Source organism: Hydractinia symbiolongicarpus, chromosome 7 (assembly GCF_029227915.1).
Source record: "Hydractinia symbiolongicarpus strain clone_291-10 chromosome 7, HSymV2.1, whole genome shotgun sequence".
In the NCBI taxonomy this organism is placed as follows: Eukaryota; Metazoa; Cnidaria; class Hydrozoa; order Anthoathecata; family Hydractiniidae; genus Hydractinia; species Hydractinia symbiolongicarpus.
Genome location: NC_079881.1, coordinates 19,786,873 through 19,806,873, shown reverse-complemented (window position 1 = coordinate 19,806,873; position 20,001 = coordinate 19,786,873). Strand labels below are relative to the sequence as shown.

Below are 20,001 nucleotides of genomic sequence, written 5' to 3'. Positions count from 1 at the left end.
TTAAAATCTCATGAAGTATTAATAGTTATCTCATAACAATAACTTTTTGTGAAGTAAAATTTATAGGTAAAACAAAAGGCTTTTTTAAAACCGCACAAGTGAAAATAAAGTAACAGTTTAAAAAATTTGATATTCTACTGTGATTATTTATTGAAGAAAAATAGCATATCTATTTTGCTTGTCACAGACAGACAGAACTGGCGTATTATTATTTAAGATCTGATATACGTAATGATTTTTCAACTATAATTAGTCTCATATGATTTTTAGATTGCATTACATTCCGTATAATGTCTATTACATCGCCAAAATTTTCCTTCACGTGTACAAACATTTTCCTTTTCAAGCTTAAGAAAAACTGACCTGGAAACATCTAAACTCTTCACAACAGCAACATCTAATAACCGTAACAGAATCTTCATTAACATTCAAAACTCGACTACATTCGGGCGATTGTTTAATAGTTAATGCGATTTGTTACTTTATCCATGATATTTTAGCATGATCTCCATTTAAATCCTTTCTGCTAGATGTTTATGAAACAGTCAATCATCGTGAAACAAGAGGCGGAGTAAGCGTGCTCTACACACTGATAATAACATGTTTTTTTATATGTCCGACGGAGCTTCGTCTTTCTCGATAAGTTTAATTTTGGTTCAATTTCTACGCCTTCGCACACGATTTATAGTAAATTTGCTCTCAAATTTGTAACATTGTTATGCTGCAATGTGATGTCTTATTCTTTAAGCGACAAAACAGTGAGCAAACTTGATGCTCCTATTTCGCCAATCCGGTCATTTGCTGCAATAAGCGTTTAAATCATTATCTACTGCATCACGTTGAAGACTTTTGAAGTTCACAGATGTAGTTTCCCACGCTTCTTCTGTGGCAATAGCAACGTTTTAATATAGAACCATCGTCAGCTTTTGTTCATACAACAATACCTAGACCACCATCTCTAATATAAGGTTGGGGAAAGTTAATCTCTTTCGACGACAACTAAGTGTTTATTTTAATACATGTATCTCCTTTATTAAGGCTGGTATCCTGTTTGTTTGAAGTAATGATTAGACACAGTAAAGAGATTTTGCATACTAAAATGAATTTATTAGAATCTCCCTTGATTGCACTGTGTGTTGCCACAGGTCAAAGAAAATATCTGGCAGCTGCTAATAATACCAAATTATGACCTATCCACAAAAAGTATTTTTTCTTCTTGTTTGCTTGAAATAAACTGTAGGAACTTTATGGTGATACAACACCAACATGGCAATTTTTTTTAAATATAATAATCTTGACAAATCTTCTATAAAAATTCAAACATACTCAAGATTGAAAGACAAAAAAACTTGAAAAAAAAATTTTTTTTCATGTGGCCTATCCATAATGGCGGAAAAATACCCGAGAAAGCCCTGTTTTCGGCCCACATTGAAAAACAGGATAACTCAAGCTAGCCTCAACAGTTAGTCTTCAAACTTCACACACTGATTGAAGATGGTCTAAGTAACAAATTAACAGATAGGTTTTGTCAAGGATAACCTATATGAAAAATAATATTTGTTTTTTGAAAATTTTAGAAAAACAGCCAAAATTTTGCATAAAAATTGACCTCAAAGTGCCATAAATAAATTTCTAATGCCTTATTCCTGAATTATATTTGTTAGTTTGATTCCACAAGATCGTTGAACAACCTGTCAAAATTTCAGGTCTATTGGAGAAGTAGTTGTTGAATAATTGTGTTTTGAAGTCTCGGGAATGACAAAAAAAGTGAGAAAAAGAAAAAAGCCGTTAAAAAATAGTAACATGAAAATTCTAGATAAATGATCCTAAAAATGAGAAAAACTTTAGTATCCTCCAACTAACTATCTTTCAAGTTTTCATCGTCAATGAATCCCTTTTTGATTCTTAATATTTTACGTCGTTTTTTCCCCTTCTCCGAGGACTTTCGTTTCATGCGGTTAATTCGGATTTTGTTCCCGTGTGACGTAGAAGCTTCAAATACAACACCACTTAAACCAAAACATTTCAAAACATCTAGAACACCCTTAGCACCATCATTGTAAGCTATTATAGCTGAATAGACACCCATTTCTAATGATGGTTTGCCAACAAATACTCTTTTTGGAATACGCGACCAAATTACCCCATTCAGAGCTTCGTTCGCATTTTGAGTTTGACCGTGTAAGCATTATAACCATTTGGTGTCAAGCAATTCATATTCAAACATGATGACAAAGTTTTCATTGTTTCATGACCAGTACCGATTTCCCGCAAACCAATAACAAAGCGGACATTAATATCAAAAGGATTAATTGATATTTTTGAAGCTTTCTTCTTCTTTGTCCCATCAGTAATTTTTGGTTTTTTCACATCCATTTTGTTTTCAACTACTTGAGATGAGTGGAACCTTTTAGAATAATTGCAGAGCGTACATTTTAATTCTAACAGATGACAAAAACCCATGCGTTGTTTAGCGATGTCAACAATAGTCATTTCCCCTTCAAGGCAATCAGGACATGATGTTGCAGCTACTAACTCCTTTAAAATCTCAAAGTTCAAAGCGATAAAGTAATTGTTTGAGCTGCCACCTTGAGAGGATGAATCCAGATTAAGTTTACGAGAACTTGCACAAGAAACATTTTCAAAGTCGTTGACAGGATAACTCAGTTGTTGTTGTTTACGATGTTTGGATGGCACAACACCATTCCATTTTCTTTTTCTCTTTCTAGATGGGTTTTTTTTCTTAATGCTAGACATTACTGAACTAAAAAGCAATTTGGAGTAGTCAGAATTGTCACAGATCCACTAAAACAAAAGCATAAACAGAGAGATGAACATAGACTGACATTACATAAGTCTGCAACACCAACCAACACAAAATAAACATGTTGAGGTTTTGAAAAATAGCTTTAAGATATTTTCCGAGTTTCTGAGCAAAGAAGATACGGGGATGGTAAAGGGCGCGGAAATCCCGTGAATTTTAAGGCCACTATTTATGAGAAAAGCCCCTAGCAACCAAATTAAAAATTTAGTCCTACCGTTGCTAAGGAAAATAATTCCTAGTCCCTGTTACTTGAATAGCTATAACTCATTATAGGAAGGAGATTTTAATTTCAAATTTTCTCCAGATGTTTTTGAATGTTTTTAGCATACCATGGTGTCAAAAACACAAAATTGAAGATTTTTCGAAAATTTGCCAATTTTTGGTGTTGTACCACCTTATTTAGCTCATATGCAGGATTTATAAGCGTAAATCTATGTCAACCATTTTTAAAATCCTAAGTTCTCCTACTTATAAGGGAAATTATTGAAGTTTAAGAACTTCTTTGTTCCTTAAATATAAATGTTATTATTGGAAACTGGTTTAAAGTAATCCTTCGGTCGTGACCTATTATTAACTTTGTGGTAGTCTGCCTGTGAAAAAATGAATATGTAAAATGACACCAGGAATATATATTCATACGGATATATAAGCCAAAAAGCCATGAGAAAAACAGACATAATGTTAGATTTATGGTTAGTAATTGGAAGCAGGTTTTTTATTAATGAGGAAAACCTCTTTGAAGAACACTTTGTTTGAAAGTTTCTATTTCTCCAGTAGTTTGCATTTCACGTGCATGAGTCAGTACCATTGTTCTGTCTGTTTGTTTTGAAAATTAGTTTCATGTATTTTTCATGGAACAAAAAAAATCCACAAAAATCGTCTCCAGCAAAAATACTAGTACCGATTCTCCATGGAAAGGAAACAGAATTTAGAAGCGCAAAGAAGATAATCTTTGATAAATTATCGCAGAAAACCCGATGTATAAATGCGTTTTTTTTAAGAATAACCAAATCATTTTCGTATCCAAAGAACGGCATGAAGTATAACATCTCTTTAATAATAGCCGTATTTTGTCTGTCTGTCCGCGAAAGATGCGTCCCGTAACGGAAACACGAAATTTTGTAAATTACGCGCCGATACCAAATGCGATATATTTTTATTGACTTTGTTTTGACCGCTCGCGCGTGGAACACCATTCACAACGCCTGATTCTTTAAAAAAAAAACAAGATTTTCGCGACCAGAAAGAATCCAAGATCTTCGCGGAACGAAGGCCATTTTGATAATGGTCGTGTTTGTGGTCAGTGTGTGAGGTTTGTAGGCCTGTTTGACTTTTTTATCTTCTAAAAGCCTTATATATTTGTAATATTTGTTTTCTGTTTGTTTTCAATGTTAGGATAAATATATTGTCACGTTTTTTAGCCACGTACAGATCTTAAACGCACCAGTTTTAGGATGTTTGGCTAGGAACGAAGATTAGCTAGCTATAGCTACTAGCTAGCTAGAGCCTCACTTATTGCTATTCTGTTTGGTATAAGAGCCTTTGGTATAAGAGCCTTATGCGCCTGTTCAACTGTGTTTAACTGTACTAAGCGGTTAGCCCAGTGTTAAAAACAGACTGTTTTTTGTAAAAGGCTGTTACGCCTATGGGCATGTGCAACACCGTTTACCTGTATATACTAAGGTCAGCCCACCACTGTGACAATTAATTTTTAAACTTTCTTGGGAATCACGCCTGGACTAACCGCTCAGCCCTGTGTCTGCGAGAAAGTTTTTTTTAAAAGGGTATTATTCCTATACGCTGTGCAACACGGTTTAACTGTACTAAGCGCTCAGCCCAGTGTCACGATTAATTTTTTAACTTGCGCAAAAAGTTATTCTGCAAAATGAAATAAAATTGACGATTGTTTTTGCTATGATGGAGTAACAACACTTTGTAAACTCTGTTTTTATATCAGTTATCGTTGCGGGAAAGTTATTTTTTGAAAAGTATGTTACAGTCGCACACTATAATGGTGTATGCGCTTCAAATGATTAACGACATACTGTATACCTGTACTAAAGCGCTCCACCTGATCTGCGGGACAGTTTACAGCTCTTATTAAGCGCTCCACAGAGTGTTCAATGCCGGATCACACCTTTACTTGTGGCTTAACCCGGCGTTTCGACGCCGGGTTTCTCGGCTTCTCTTTAATAATAGCCGTCGTCTGTCTGTGTATCCGCGAGAGCCGCGTCCCGTAACGCAATCACGAAATTTTTATAATGCGCACCAATACCAAATGCGATATATTTTTGTCCACTTTGTTGCAACAAGTGAATTTAAAGGACGGGCGAACCCGTGGATTTTTCCACGGGCTAACGACTATCTATATTATAATGCCCGTATACGTCTGTCTGTCTGTCACGCAAAATGGTAGCTTAGCTGCGACGGGCGAGACCGTGGATTCTCCACGGGCTAACGACTAGTCTCTATAATAATAGCCGTCGTCTGTCTGTCTCTGCGCGGACCCCCCGCTGAGTTAGAAAATCATGTTACGGAAACACGAATATCAAATGCGACATATTTTTATCCACTTTGTTGCGACGGGTAAATACAATGGACGGGCGAACCCGTGGATGTTTCCACGGGCAACGACTAGTCTATATTATAATACCCGTATACGTCTGTCTGTCTGTCACGCAAAATGGTAGCTTAGCTGCGCAATAGCGAGAAGCACGCAATGCGGTATAAAAAGGACGGGCGAACCCGTGGATTTTCCACGGGCTAACGACTAGTATGTTATATAGATAGATAGATTACCATTACGGGGAGCTTTGAGGGGGAAGAGGGGAAGCTAAAATTAATTTCCCATTAATGTCTTTATTCTTAGCTTTTGGGCCCAAGATTATCGCTAATTAACTTCTGGAGACAAATTTTGTTGTGCGATTTTCCTTTTTTCTATATCTAAATTATGTTAAATCTAGGAGAGATTAAATGGACAAAAAAGAATAAAAGCTTAAACTTTAGAGGTTTTTATATATTTTTTCCTATATTTGCATTCTATATTCCATATTCGCATGTCGTTAGGCAGCTGATAATATTTGATGCAAAGAGAATGTCAGCAATCAATAAATAAGCTGAAAGTTGTGGCAGGAGAAAGAATTTCAAAAAAATTCGTTCTATTAACTTTCGCTTAAACATTCAAATTTAATTTTAAGAAGCCAGCTACAAATAAGATTAATATTAGACAACCACAGCTCATGTTCAACTATAAGAAGCCAACTACACACATAATTATTATTAGACAACCACAGCTCGTGTTCAACTTCAAAAAGCCAGCTACAAACAAGATTAATATTAGACAACCACAGCTCATGTTCAACTTTAAGAGAAACCTACTGCACACAAAATTATTATTTTCTGCTTTCTGAGAGCATTTTCTGCATGTAATTTTCTCTTAAGGATTTATTTTCTGGCAGGGTTAACACACAGTCTACGCGTGGTGTTCAAAGATAAAATTGTGTAAATAGTAGATTGTCTTGTCTAATTTGAGCATAAACGTTCGTTTTATTCCAACATTTACTTAAACTATATACTCGAAAACAACATGCAATATAAGATTTTTGAAATCATATCATTAAAAACTAATCGTGATTATTATAACTCATTTAAGGGGCATTCTCTGGATAATATCACAACTTTATTGCGCGTAAATATAACAGACGCGGGCGTTAATTTAAATTATCAGCCCTATGTTTTTGTTGCGTTCAAAAAATGTTGCCGATAATGGATTTACAGCCCGCTTTCAGGGTTGTAATGTTGTTATCAGCCTGCAAACCACAATAGGATGTCTGTTTTATTCAATCGAAAATCGAAAATTTTTTTTTCTCGGAGACCAAAAACAAGACAAAACAATCTGGCGAGAAACATCATTAGCAGCAAATATCATATCAGGACAATAAAAAGAAATTGATTTTGGTGTGTTATTTTCTAGCCAAAATTCTGATTTGGATGAGCATGAACTAGATAAGCTAGTGATCGATTCCAAAACACAAAACACCAAAAAAAGCACTGCCTGGAGATTTAACAAGTTTGTTGGAAGATGGATGGAAAAAAAGAGATATCAAAATAAACTTTAAAGAAGTAACTGCTGAACCAATAAACAAAACATTACGAAAGTTGAAGTAGCAACCGATTCCAACAAAATCTTTTTGTTTTGTTTTTTAATAATAATATTTTTAATAAAAATATTGCCGTCAAAATGAACGCTATTGTTATATTTATGCCGGGTGTTTCCGACTCCTTAATCAAGATTGCTTAACACCAACTTTTAATATCTTGACAACTCACTTGACTTAAGCAAAGGATTGATAACAAAGGATTCAATATGGCTGATCTTGCAATATATCTGGACCTTAAACAACGGATTCAATATGGCGGATTTTAAAAAATATTTTGACCCTTAACCAAGGAGTCAACATGGGGACCTTAAACAAAGGATTCAATATGGCAGATCTTGCAAAATATCTTGATCCTTAAGAAAAAATTCAATATGGCGGATCTCGCAAAATATCTTGACCCTAAACAAAGGATTTAATATGGTGAATCTCACAAAATATAGGAAAACGAGATCAGCCTAAAAAAATTTATATAACTTCAGTGAAAATTAAAAAATGACTAGAAAATTGGTAAGCTAAAAAAATTCAACTTTTATGACAGTTTATGAGTTCCTGATTTAAGCTATTTTCGAGAACGCCAATAAACCATATTTGACAGGATAGTAATTTTGACAACGATACATGTGCAAAAAATATTTAAAAAAAGTGTCATGATTGAAATAAGTCAGATAGCGTCTAAATAAAATGTTACCATGTTTGGGTTGTGTAACACACTCTTTCCTATTTGCTAATATTTGCAATGCAAGAACCAGAGTTATCTGATATATCACAAAAAGTTACTCCAGTGATAAAAAAAACATATCTACCTTGATTTTTTTTGTAAAACACTGTGGAAGAGATAAATCATTAAAATGAGATTTAACAGGAACGTTCGGCATACAGCATCTTTTTAAAGGAGAGGCGAACAAAAAAAATAGTTTCTGCCAGCCAGAAAATACATTTTAAGGAAGAGAAAAAAATTATAGTTATCTTAATCCTTAAATAACTACTTTTTGATAATAAATAAATATACTTCATAACTAAGTATCTATATATCTCCCTAACAATATTTTCACAGAATTTTCATTTTATATGTGAAAATAAGTAGCTTTTCGATGTATCAAGAATAAGATCTTTGACTTTAGATAACCAAGAATACTTTACGCACATAGTAAAAACAGCATTTCATAACTTTCGTTTAAACTTTGGGTAAGTTTTCCAAACCTAAGTCCCCGAATCCGTTTCGGAATGGACGGGTTGATGACGTCATCACAAAACCTAATATTTCTGCAACCGTTTGTCAAAACCACGTGATTACATACATTTTCTTGATCAGCGCTTTAAGGTCTACACAATAGAGGCAACGTAAAAACAAGGTTCTAATTTTTTTTGCAGATGAGTTGCTGACGTCAGCAAAATTCATATGACGGTTATTTTTCAATTTTATCCTGCCTCAATGGATTTTTCCACGGGATTTATCGACTAGTTATAAATAATTCAGCACTCACAAAGATGTAAACAAAACTAATATTTTTGACAGACTTTTAGATTTTGGGTCTAGTGTGTTGTCGTTCTGCAAGTTTTTAAAAATTTACCGTTCTTAAGTGAAAACATCAAATTTTTATAACTCTACGAATATTTTCAATATCAAAACATTCTTAGTTTTTATTTCGACATTTTTTTTGTTATAGCAGTTGCAACATGTAAATTGATTATTATGGAACAACCAAGCCAGTCAGTCTGGTCTTCAAAAATCTACACTGTCATCATAAACTTTTATTCAGCAGTTCGCCTCTCCTTTAAACAGTGGTAGGTTTATTTTATCAGCCCAGAATAAATAGGGTAAACACTATTCATATCGGGTCATGGAATGTAGCAACATCTGGTACAAACTCAATGCAATGCTATATTTCTGTTTTTATTTACAAATTTCAACAAAATTACAAATCCTTTTTTTTTCATGTTTCTTATTGTTTTTCACATTTTGAATCAACATCAACGACACAGGTCTATAAAAAGACAAGGAGCTATCAACCCTCGCCGATTTAAGAGTTTTTTAAACACCACCATAAAGAAAAAAATTAATGCTGAAAAATTAATATGAAAATTCCATTCGTCGGTGCTAATAATGCTAATATTAATCCTAAGATTACAATTTCAAAACATATTCAATAAGTATTTTTTATCTCTTTTCATCGTACATATATTATCTATTTTTTTTAACCTCGTCGGGCGTTGAAGATTTTTGCCTTGCCTCGATTTTTCTGGATGATACAAAATCAAATAAAATCCGTGTGGTATATTTATACACTTGTGCTCTCATGTTCATTCTCATTCTTTATGTCAGCGCTGGCTGCAGCAGGTTCATTACTATCTTCAAATTTGTTTTGTCGCATCGACGCATTCGATGACGCCAAAAACAACCCAGCGGTGCTGCCATCATTTGAAGGTGGAGTTTCCTCATCGCTTGAGTCATCCAAGGCTAAGCGTGGAGAATCTAGTCTTGCAGATTCGCGCGTGATTGATCCGTCTAAGGCAAACGCGTTCGAATCTGTAACTGGATGGATGTTGTTTCGTTTCTTTTTGTTTCTTGATAACGACGTTGCGCTTGCATTCACGCCGTCGACCATATCTCCAGCGTCCTCTACACATAAAAACAAAGTAGTGAGAATCAGAAACCAGCGCACGAGAAGAAATCTAATCACGCAGGCGAAGAGGAAATGATTATGATTAGAAGCTAAAAAATATACGAACAACAAACGAGGTCTATTTGCAATAAAAAATGCACGGTGAAAAATTGAAATTGTGTCGTTTGGTGAGCCGTTGAAAAAAACTGCGCAGTAAAAATACGACAAATATTTCGTGGTTAGAAAAAAAATGCAGGGTTTTTATGAGAAAAGACCGCGTAGTAAAAATAAGACAAATATTTCGTGGTTAGAAAAAAAATGCAGGGTTTTTATGAGAAAAGACCGCGCAGTAAAATACGACAAATATTTCGTGGTTAGAAAAAAAATGCAAGTTTTTACGAGAAAAATAAAACTTTCTTAGTAATCCCTGGCTCGACTAACAATTTTAATAAAAGTGCATCAGCTTTAAGATGCTGTAGCCTGGTAGAGCACTCATATAGATCTTAAAATTCACTATAGCACTTTGCAGCTTTTATCACACAGTTAAGTTTTGACTCTATATGTATTCAACCTCATCTCCAGCGCCTTTCCGCTCTTTGATATTGAAGACGGCGAAAAAGTCGTGTATATGTTCTCAGTATTATATCACATGACCAATGTTATTCAAATATGTTTCACCTCTTCAATAACATATTTCTTTCTACAAGAAGAGTCTGTGAAACCCGTTATTTTCCAATCTTAGGCTAGCTGTAAATGTCGCAATGCGGAGCACACGAAGAAGTTGCTAGAAAAATGTCCCGACTAGAAACAGGTGAATTTCTTTAAAATAAAGTGCAATTTAAAGTTAGGGAAACACTAAGCTTAACCACCAGCCTAATTCGTAAGTTTTTTCTTATTCTGTCTTAAGTAATTAGCAAAATTTAACGTTAGCAAAATACAAATATTTTGCGAATTTTCCCAGTTTCTGCATGAAACTTATTAAGAGCTCGCACAAATATTGGTGTTGTTTTAAAGTTTTAAAGGACACTTACCTTCTAAAATACTGACCATCTTTTTTTCTCTGGCTTTAGTATCAGCAAGTTCTAACTCTTCCGCATCAGTCAGTTCCTCACGTACATTACTGTTTACGCTGTTAAACACTTTGTTTTTAAGTAAGCGTGTGTGAACCATCCAAGTCGTGACGGCACATACTAAAGTTAAAATACAAGGGTAAATGAAGCTACGATAAAACATCTATAAAACGTAATCTTGTCGTAATTAATTTATTTTACCAATTTTCGAGCACATTACATTGATTTTCGCGTAGCAAGAAAAAAAAAGGGAATAATTTTTGCAAATTATATTTTTCGCGCAAAAAATTCTTATTTAAAAATTTTCATTTTCATTTATATATGCTTCCAACGGAAAAAAAGATTTTCAACCAAATTAATTTCGCACGTACTCCATTTGCGCGCAGTAGCTGTACCAACTTTCGCGCATATCGTAACAGCTTGCGCGAGTGTGCGACAATTAATGTGCGCGTAAATTATGCGAATAAAGAAGAACTATAAAAACACAAACTCACAGAAAAAGCACAACAACACGACAGCAATCGCAATACCGATAGGATACCATTCTGTGTCCACCTCACCAATAGGTGGGATTGTAGGAGGTGGAGGTTTGGGAGTGGTTTTGTTAACGTTAAACATTGGGTAGGTACCAGACTTCATTGTCACGGAGAATTCCTCTTTTCTAATGAATTCAAGCACTTCATATTTCAAATTATAATTCCTTTTTGCTCTTGTATTCGGCTCTCCGTCAGTGATATGTACTGGTATGATGATGCTGCCTAACTGACACTTAAAAAATGTTATTCGATCTTCAGAGATTCTGAATTCTCTCGCCAATCCAGTACGTAGCTTTTTCTCAAAGAACTTGTACTTGTTTGGAAATATGCAGACAGACTTCGGAGCGTAGAAGTACAAGCTTACGCTTATGTTTTCTCCTAAATGCGTAACAACACATTAGGAAAAACAATTTCCGTAGATTAATATTATTACTATTATTTACTAAGGATAACCAACCTCGTTCCCAGGGCATTTTGCCTTGTTGATAAGTTGTGGCCACTCCGTAATAACGGCTCAGGGGCCACAAGACCCTGAGGACGAGGTTAAGGATAGCCTCTTCAGTTACTAATAGAACAGTTACTAATGCCATGCGAAATATTCATTTAAGCTACAGAAGTTGTGTGGAATTTAGGATAGGAGATTAAAAAACGTTTTAAAAGCAATTTTTTGGCCCAAAATATATGAAAGATTTCCTAAAGTATTTGAACAAGCTAAAAGTCAGTTTTGCAACAAATGAAAGAAAGGCGCTTCATATTACAATTCTTAGCGTCCTTGATTAGCAGACCAACCCGAAAAAAATATAATATAAATATAAAATATAATAATAATAAACGTTGTTTATTTGTCTTTTAACAAAATATAAACAAGCACAGTCCTGCAGTCCTTAGCAAGTTAACTGGAAAACTAGACCCTTAAATGCTAAAAAATAACGAAATTGTTTTCTTTTTTTAATAGGATCTAAGCTTCCGATTCTTCAAAAAGTCTGTGCAGTTCTAAATTACTGCTCGCTTTATGAACTGCATTCAATATTTTATATTATGTCCTAAATCTCGCTATTTTTTTATAGGTCTTGATTTTAAATAAAAGTTTGTAACGAGTCCGTCTCTATGAAATAAATGAATTGCGCGACGTTTTTTTTTGACTCCAAAAATTAGAATAATAAAAAAAAGACAAAAAATAATACGGAACTATGACACCTTAATAAACAGGTGTTTTTTGTAGACACTGTATTACTTTTAAAAAACAAAACACAAAACGTCACCTTTATAGGGTAGCTCCGTCGTAGTTATAATTTCAATGACATGTTTAAACGCTGCGACCTTTCCCAACTTCTGACAGTTACAATGTATCTCTTTGTCGCCATTTTTATTTAATACAAGCTTTGTGCTGTCGCATGTCATGTTGTCATAGCCACCCGTTTCAGGATCCAGAATTTGACACTGACATAAAAAAAATAGATAAATCCTTAGAAGATATCTTAAACTAGTGCGTTTTTTTACGAACACTTAAATGACTATTCGAAATAAAGTATACACAAACAAACTTATTAACAAGTATACTAACGAGCGCATTCGCAAACGAACACTTAAACGACTATTCGAAATAAAATATACTAGTCATTAGCCCGTGGAACAATCAACGGGTTAGCCCGTCCTTTTTATGCCGCATTGCGTACGTATCGCTACTTGCGCAGCTAAGCTACCATTTTGCGTAACGGACAGACGTATACGGGTATTTTAATATAGATGCAAACGAGAATTTAAAGGAACATTTTAACGAGAGCATACGCAAACGAACACTTAAACAACTATTCGAAATGAAGTATATGCAAACGAGAATTTAAACGAACATTTTAACGACAGTTAAAGCAAACGAAAATTTAAACGACTATTCGAAATAAAATATACACAAACGAACATATAAACAAGTATACTAACGAACGAATTCGCAAACGAACATTTTAACGACTATTCGAAGTAAAGTACACGCAACCAAGAATTTAAACGAGCATCTCAACGAGCACATACGAAAACGAACACTTAAACGACAATTCAAACGAATAACTAAAAAACAAATTAAACAAACGAAAAAACAGACAGACAAATAAATAAACAAACATCAACCAAACCTGTATAGTGTCATCGAAAGTAAGATCGGCATCAGTAGCAGGTAAAATGATGTCATAATTTTCACTTGTTTGAGTTGTGTCAATCTCCACGTGAGGAGGGTTTGGCTTGTACAGTCTCACGTGATACACATCTGTTACTAGCTGCCATTCTTTCGAAAAGTTACTGTAAGAGTCGAACATTGCACGCTCATACCAGACTTCGCTTATACACAAACCATTGCATTTTGAATTCGTACTTGAACAAGCCCACGAGGTATATGTATCAGTGAAATTATTGCTCAAAGTCAGCACAGTTGATGATACATCTGATAGAAACTTCTCCTCTTTGACTTTTAGATTTAAAAACTTGTTTTTGGTCTCAAAGAAATCATTCAATATGCTTGGCACGTCAATAGCACTACATATATACTGGCTAAACTTTTTTAGCAGGGCATCTTTTAGTGGTTTAATTCTGTCGCGGTATGCAGGTTGCTCCAAGAAACTGTTGATTGTCACGAGAAGGCCTTTAACCTAAAGAAAATATGATTGTACGGCTATTAGTAGTTCTCAAGCATTCGCGTGAGAAAAAAGTTCGTTAGCGCGAGAAATTTAGCACAGAGATTTCGCGCGAAAATCAATTCCCGTGTAGCTACTCTTTTTCGAGAAAAATTGATTGGCGTATAGACGTATATAATGTCAAAAGCCCTAAATTTTAATATTTTTTTACACTAAATTCGTAAACCTTTATTTTTTTTTACTTTCAATTTTCAAACTAACGATTATTATTAACCGTTATTAACCCAACGGAGAAATACTTTTAACTAACGAATTTTTCCCCAATATGATCAGTATTTTTAACGAGTTTTTCACCGATGAGACCGACATTTTTAATCAACCGGAACGTCGGTATTTTTTAACCGACAGCCTTTTGTTTACATGATAAATGTTTGGAAAAAAACATCGTCACAATAGAATACCCTAAAATTCAACTTACTTTGTGTATTGACGCCTTTTTCTCAACCAGAGGGAAATTGTCGTCGGTCAAAAAGTGAATCAACTCGATAGTCTTATTAAAAACACCTTCAAAAACTTTTCCCTTTGATTTGTTCATAAAAGTTTCCGTTAAGTGAACTACATTTTCCGTCGTGGCGAATGTTGCTGGCGTCTTCATAAATAAACTGATGTACTGTATAAAATGGGTTTGCATGTCTGCGTCTGTGAGGTTCTCCATTGGTAAGTTAGCTAAGCCGTTAGTAGTGACATAATTATCCAGGTACATTGATGCTTTGAATTGATCCCTGTTGACAAATTTGTGGGTTCGATTAATCAGTTCCGCTTCAAGAACAGCCTTCGACATTTTTAAGGCTTTTAATTCGATGCTATTCTCGACTCTTGTAATCATGTGCTCGGCATTAATCATCTCCACGAAGACCGTCTTTGCTTCTTCAGGCGTACCAGGAAGACGCACTCCACCTACGCTGTTCTTTGTGCTCCAACCAGTGAGAAACACATCTCCATCTTTTTTAGTGTAACCAAATCGGAACAATAATGGTTGGTTAGACTCAAATGCTGTCCAATGATAGGTACGAAATCTGAAGATGGTCTCAGAAGGCGAACCGAAGGTTGGTGACACGCTCAATTCTGCATTTTGAATGGGAAAAAACATACGGATTTTATCACTGGCTTTTATTGATTTCCCATTCATCTCCACCTCGCACTTACACGTTAAATGATAGCCCGGACCAATTTTGCCCGTGTAGTGCATATCAAATGAACGGATTTGATGTGTTTTTTCATCATTCGTCACTGTTACTGTTTTACCAGGTGGGACATGCTTGATGTTAGCTTGTCTTGGATCTATTAAAAAAAACGTTATTTTTGTAAATCAGCTTTCTCAACTTTTTCTAACAACTGTCAAAACGTAGCCTAGAATAACTTATCGAACGCGTATTATTATGAGTACGGTCACTTACCGAATGAGTTATAGCACCGCCACTCGTACGTAAATGTTTTCAAATTCCCCGAAATCTTTGCAGTAAAGACGATCGGCTCAACAACAGTAAGTTCATGCTGTTGTACGGCCACGACGAGTTGTATATCTACGTCCGATATGATCTTCACAAGAACTTGATCTTCTATAACTTCTCCTTCGTCAGTGAAAGTTAGTTTGAACGTGTACCTAGAAAATAAACACGTATCAAATAAATAGCCATGTTTATTTGGACAATGCTCAAAATTTTCTCGTTCTTCCTGAGATAATCGTTTATATTCGTTTATAGATCAGCTCCGTTTTTCCCTGATTTTTACCGGAATTGGTATTATGGAAGAAGAAATAACAATAATAACCCCTGGTAATATTTAGCATGCCTTTTAGATCATCTGGAAATTGTTCAGCAAAGTTTCTGCCATGTTAAGTTTAAGAGACCTTTTTAAGCAACTCCAGCATAATTCAACTGAAGTCTGTTTTATATACAACAACCTTTTGCGCCTAGGTGCAGCGAAAAAGGTCGAGTACGCTTATAATATTCCTATCAACTAATACGCGAAAATTTGATTGTGTGAAACTGTTAAAAACGATTTAGGGAATGCAAGGTTTCGTAACTTTTTAACACAAAATTAATCATATGTATTCATTTGAAAAAGGAGGCATAACTACGACGAGCACAGTCCTTTAAATAGTTTTACTGAGATCAAACTTTTTGAACCCGGCTATGACATTTCCGGTACTTTCATTTAATACCCAAGAAAAAGTAAAATACCAGAAATGTCTATTTTGAGATGTACATTAAGATATATTGCCCGTAGTCGTTGCACGAAAATTTAATGTGCGCTAAACCTGGATTCGCGCAAAAGCAATGCGCAGGCATTTTACGAATTAAAAAGTGCCGTAACTCAAATGTGTGTTTTTTTGTATAAGCAAGTCTACTTTTGATCAAGTACTTGAATTGCTGAAAAATGATCTCTAAATTGATATTCCTATAAATGAGTCTAAAGATCTGTCGAATGCAACGTACGTTATTTTAAAACAAAATTTGACGCTTATATCTATTCTTATTTGTACCAAAGTTGTGATTTTAAAAATGTTACTGCATTCGCTTATTAACTGTTGTCAATACTAGAAAGTGCCTGGGTTTTACAATTTGTAGATCTTCAGGGGAGGCGGATAACGTGAGATATCTGTTTTAACGGATCTAATGGAGGACTAAAAAACTTTTAGCTTACACTGTTCCCAGCACAAAACTTCCTTCCAACATTTTCAGTGATAAATCTTTCTGTGAAGGAAGAACTAAATTTTCATCTCCCTTTTTGCAGGGATTGCCAGAATCATCCATGCATGACCATGTAAAGGTAGCATCTTCGTCAATACCTTCTTTTGGGAACGTTTCTATATGGAGAATATCGTTGAGACTGATTTCTCTATCACCCCCCTCAATACCTATCTCAACATGGTGTGCATGCACCTCAAACATTTGATGATTGCTCGAAACAGATTCTTCATTTGTCATACTTCGAGTTGTCACGGTAACTGAAACTTTGTAATCCTTATGCTCTTCAAAGGTGTTTTCACGTGCAACGAAGATGTTTCGATTTGTGACAGCAGAATTGAGATTCACAGGTACATCGTTTAGCGTTACTTCCCATTTAAATATAGGCACGCCGGTCATGTTGTAGCATTTGGGATAATTCACTGAAGCAAGGAATGTCACTGGCTCATCTTGCACAAGGTTGGATCCTTGCGCGATAGTAACGTGTGGACTACACTTTGAATTGAATTGGAATGTTTTGGAAGCTGTAGCGATTTTTCCAAATACATTAATTCCTGTCACTTTTACCGTGTATTGTCGATCTGATCGCAATTTGCCTAAACTTAACGTTATTTCAGTTTTCCCTTTTTGGTTGTCTAATTCAGTTTGAAGTTCCGCCTCAGTCGGGGCTGGAGTTGTAACAGGATTCACTATGCTGGTTGTCGATTGTGAAGGAGCAGCTGAATTTTTCGCTTCCTGCTGAGCAACACTTGAAGTTACTTGAGAAGAAGAAAATGAGGTGGAAGGCGGAGAAGGCATTAAACTTGCTGCAACAATAGTTACTGTACCAGGTGTTGTAACGTTAGAAGTGGAATGGATGGAAGTGGCAGCGTTAGTAGTGCTTGCAATAGCAGCTTCTGTAGGTGATGTTGTTGGAGCAATAGTCGACTCAATACGCCACGTTATATTTTGCAGCAAACCATATCCAAGACCGGTTGACATATCTATATCAAGGTATATTTCCTCACCAGGACACAAGCAGTGACTATTTGGTCCGTTGATTTTCAATTGTGGTGATGGTTCATCGAGTGATGAAGTTAACTGCATTGTTTTGTTTTCAACAAAACGAAGAATATCATTTTTTCTCAGCTTAGCATTGACACCAGGAATAATATAAATGGTGTTAGCGGTTGATATAATACATTCCGCTGATTCGCCACCTATTTGGGCGTGGCTAAGAGTGTCAAAATAGTCCTTCACATCACATTTATTATCAATTTCATAAAAATCAATGTTTTCTTCAAACACAATCTCAATTTGTTCGAAAAATTTAACAAACTTAACAGAAGAGATGGTTGGTATTGCAACAATCTAAAAATATAAAAATTATGAGTCATAAACTTCATTTTAAAAACCATACATTATTCCTCAATTATTATACTTTAAATCTCGGATGATTATTTTAGACCCGAACCATGAAAAGTCATTTGAGAAAACCAGCTTAATAAGGTTTTAGATGATTTTCTAAACTCACTTCGAGCTTTCATCAAATAAATAGAAACCCGTCAATTCTTTCTGCAGCCAACAATTGCATTTTTGGTGTCATATCGCAATTTGTAAAAACATTTTAGCAAAATCTACATTAAGAAGCATCGATTAAAATACTCAGATAGATTCTACCATGCTCATTCCTAACAATTTGCCTCAAAAGCTGCCCTTAGGCAGCCTTAGTATTTTTTCCTTTTTCTTTGGAATTCTATGGGGTCTTCAAAATATAAACTACTTTTCTCAGTTTTTCTCATGGAAGGAGCTGATAACAACATCATTATGAACGAGTTGCAGTTGTTTAAAAGTTTATTAAGTTCTTTATATGGCGGCAGAAGTACATTTCCTGCCTGCTCCACCATGCATGACCATTGTTTTAAGCACAAAATAGAATGAAAAACATCACTCCATAACTAGTCTGATTATAGGGTGATGTTTATTTTTCACACTTTTGTATTTCTTTGCTTTTTTACAGACCTGCTAGGTCATGTAACATATCAAAACTCTAGTTTTAAAAGGTCTAAAATTATTTTCTACAAAAGTGACAGAATTAAAATAACACTATATCGTTTTTTCACTTCGAGCATGAAACACATACTTATCATATTTTGACGAAAACTTTCACATCAATCTTATGAAACATGTATTGCCTTTTTAAGCTACACATGCATAAACAAAAACAAAATAAAAAATTAAGTATGTTGAACCATAACCTTACCTGAGTAAAAAATGCAAAGACGAAAACCAAACGAATCATTTTGATCATAAAACTTTGTGAACAAAAAAACATAATTCAGGCAGTCTTAATTGAACAGTTAACACAATTACAACCAGAGCAGTAGCAATGAAGTTCATCACCTAAAAAAGAGAGAGACGCCTTGTGATAATCATGCAGATGTAAGAACAACAATCTTAGAATTTTTATAGGGACATTTGATTGTGACCAGAGAAAATCATGTCTAAACTGATGAAGAATTAAGCAGAATTTTTTAAAAAACAGAATCAATTTTTGTTGCAAATTTTGTGTTGGCCAGAAATTATGAATATTTTTTATAAGCTTTTTTATTTGTTTTTCTAGCAAAAATAGGGCATAAAAATTACGGATAGATAAAATAAGATACGTTTGAAATGCAGGATTGAAAACTACGTATTGATGCTAAATGAACTAATTGGAGACGTAAAGGGCTGCTTGATTTAAATTTAGGACAGAAAAACAATATGTGATAGATCTCCATTTACTAAAAATGATAAGAAGGAACTAAAATTAACTTTAAGAGAAAACGCCTGTTTTGTAACAGAGAGATGTTGTGGTGAAAGAGTGAAATTTTAGACATCAAAATCTGCTAATAGATGCGTTTTTCTGTTGAATTCCTTAAATATATTTTTATTTTAAAATTTCTTCAACTTTGAATGATAAGTATAAATAGACAAAAAATAATAAAATGTAGTAACACTTATAATAATTATAATATATTTTTATTTATCTGTAGAAATTTATATAATCAAATATTACAATAAAATTGTGGCATACGTAAAAATAGCTACAAGAGCACTAATTGTTGTTTTAACAAAAGATACACAAAATTTACCTCTTAAATACCACCCATATAAATCAAAAAACAAACGTTCACAACCTGTCGAAATAAAATCACAAGAATCAAACAATTATTTAATTATAGTAAAAAATTTAAAAATTTAGAAAAAAAAATTTGGGCACATTATTTATTAATTCTGTCAATTCGACCACCTGAATATCAAATTTATACAGTTCACCATCACTAGCTGTTGGCAACAGAAAGTTACCTAGCAACCAGAAACAACATTATCAATTTCTTCCAATGCATGTTTGTTGTTATGTGGAAAGTCGTGAATCTACGAAAATAATACTGAAACAAAAATTTTATACTGAA

General features: G+C 34.4%; 1 protein-coding gene across 1 annotated transcript; it reads right to left on the bottom strand.

Moving 5' to 3' along the window:
• Positions 1–8,843: 8,843 nt before the first annotated feature.
• LOC130649559 (uncharacterized) lies at positions 8,844–19,799 on the bottom strand. The gene is made up of 10 exons (XM_057455856.1): positions 19,681–19,799; positions 18,810–18,949; positions 16,524–17,917; positions 15,275–15,480; positions 14,296–15,158; positions 13,323–13,832; positions 12,456–12,633; positions 11,152–11,571; positions 10,619–10,777; positions 8,844–9,604 (listed from the first exon to the last, which is right to left on the bottom strand). Exons 2-10 carry the CDS (start codon positions 18,879–18,881, stop codon positions 9,264–9,266), a joined length of 4,143 nt encoding a protein of 1,380 aa, XP_057311839.1. The 5' UTR covers positions 18,882–18,949; positions 19,681–19,799; the 3' UTR covers positions 8,844–9,263.
• Between the last annotated feature and the right edge of the window lie 202 nt (positions 19,800–20,001).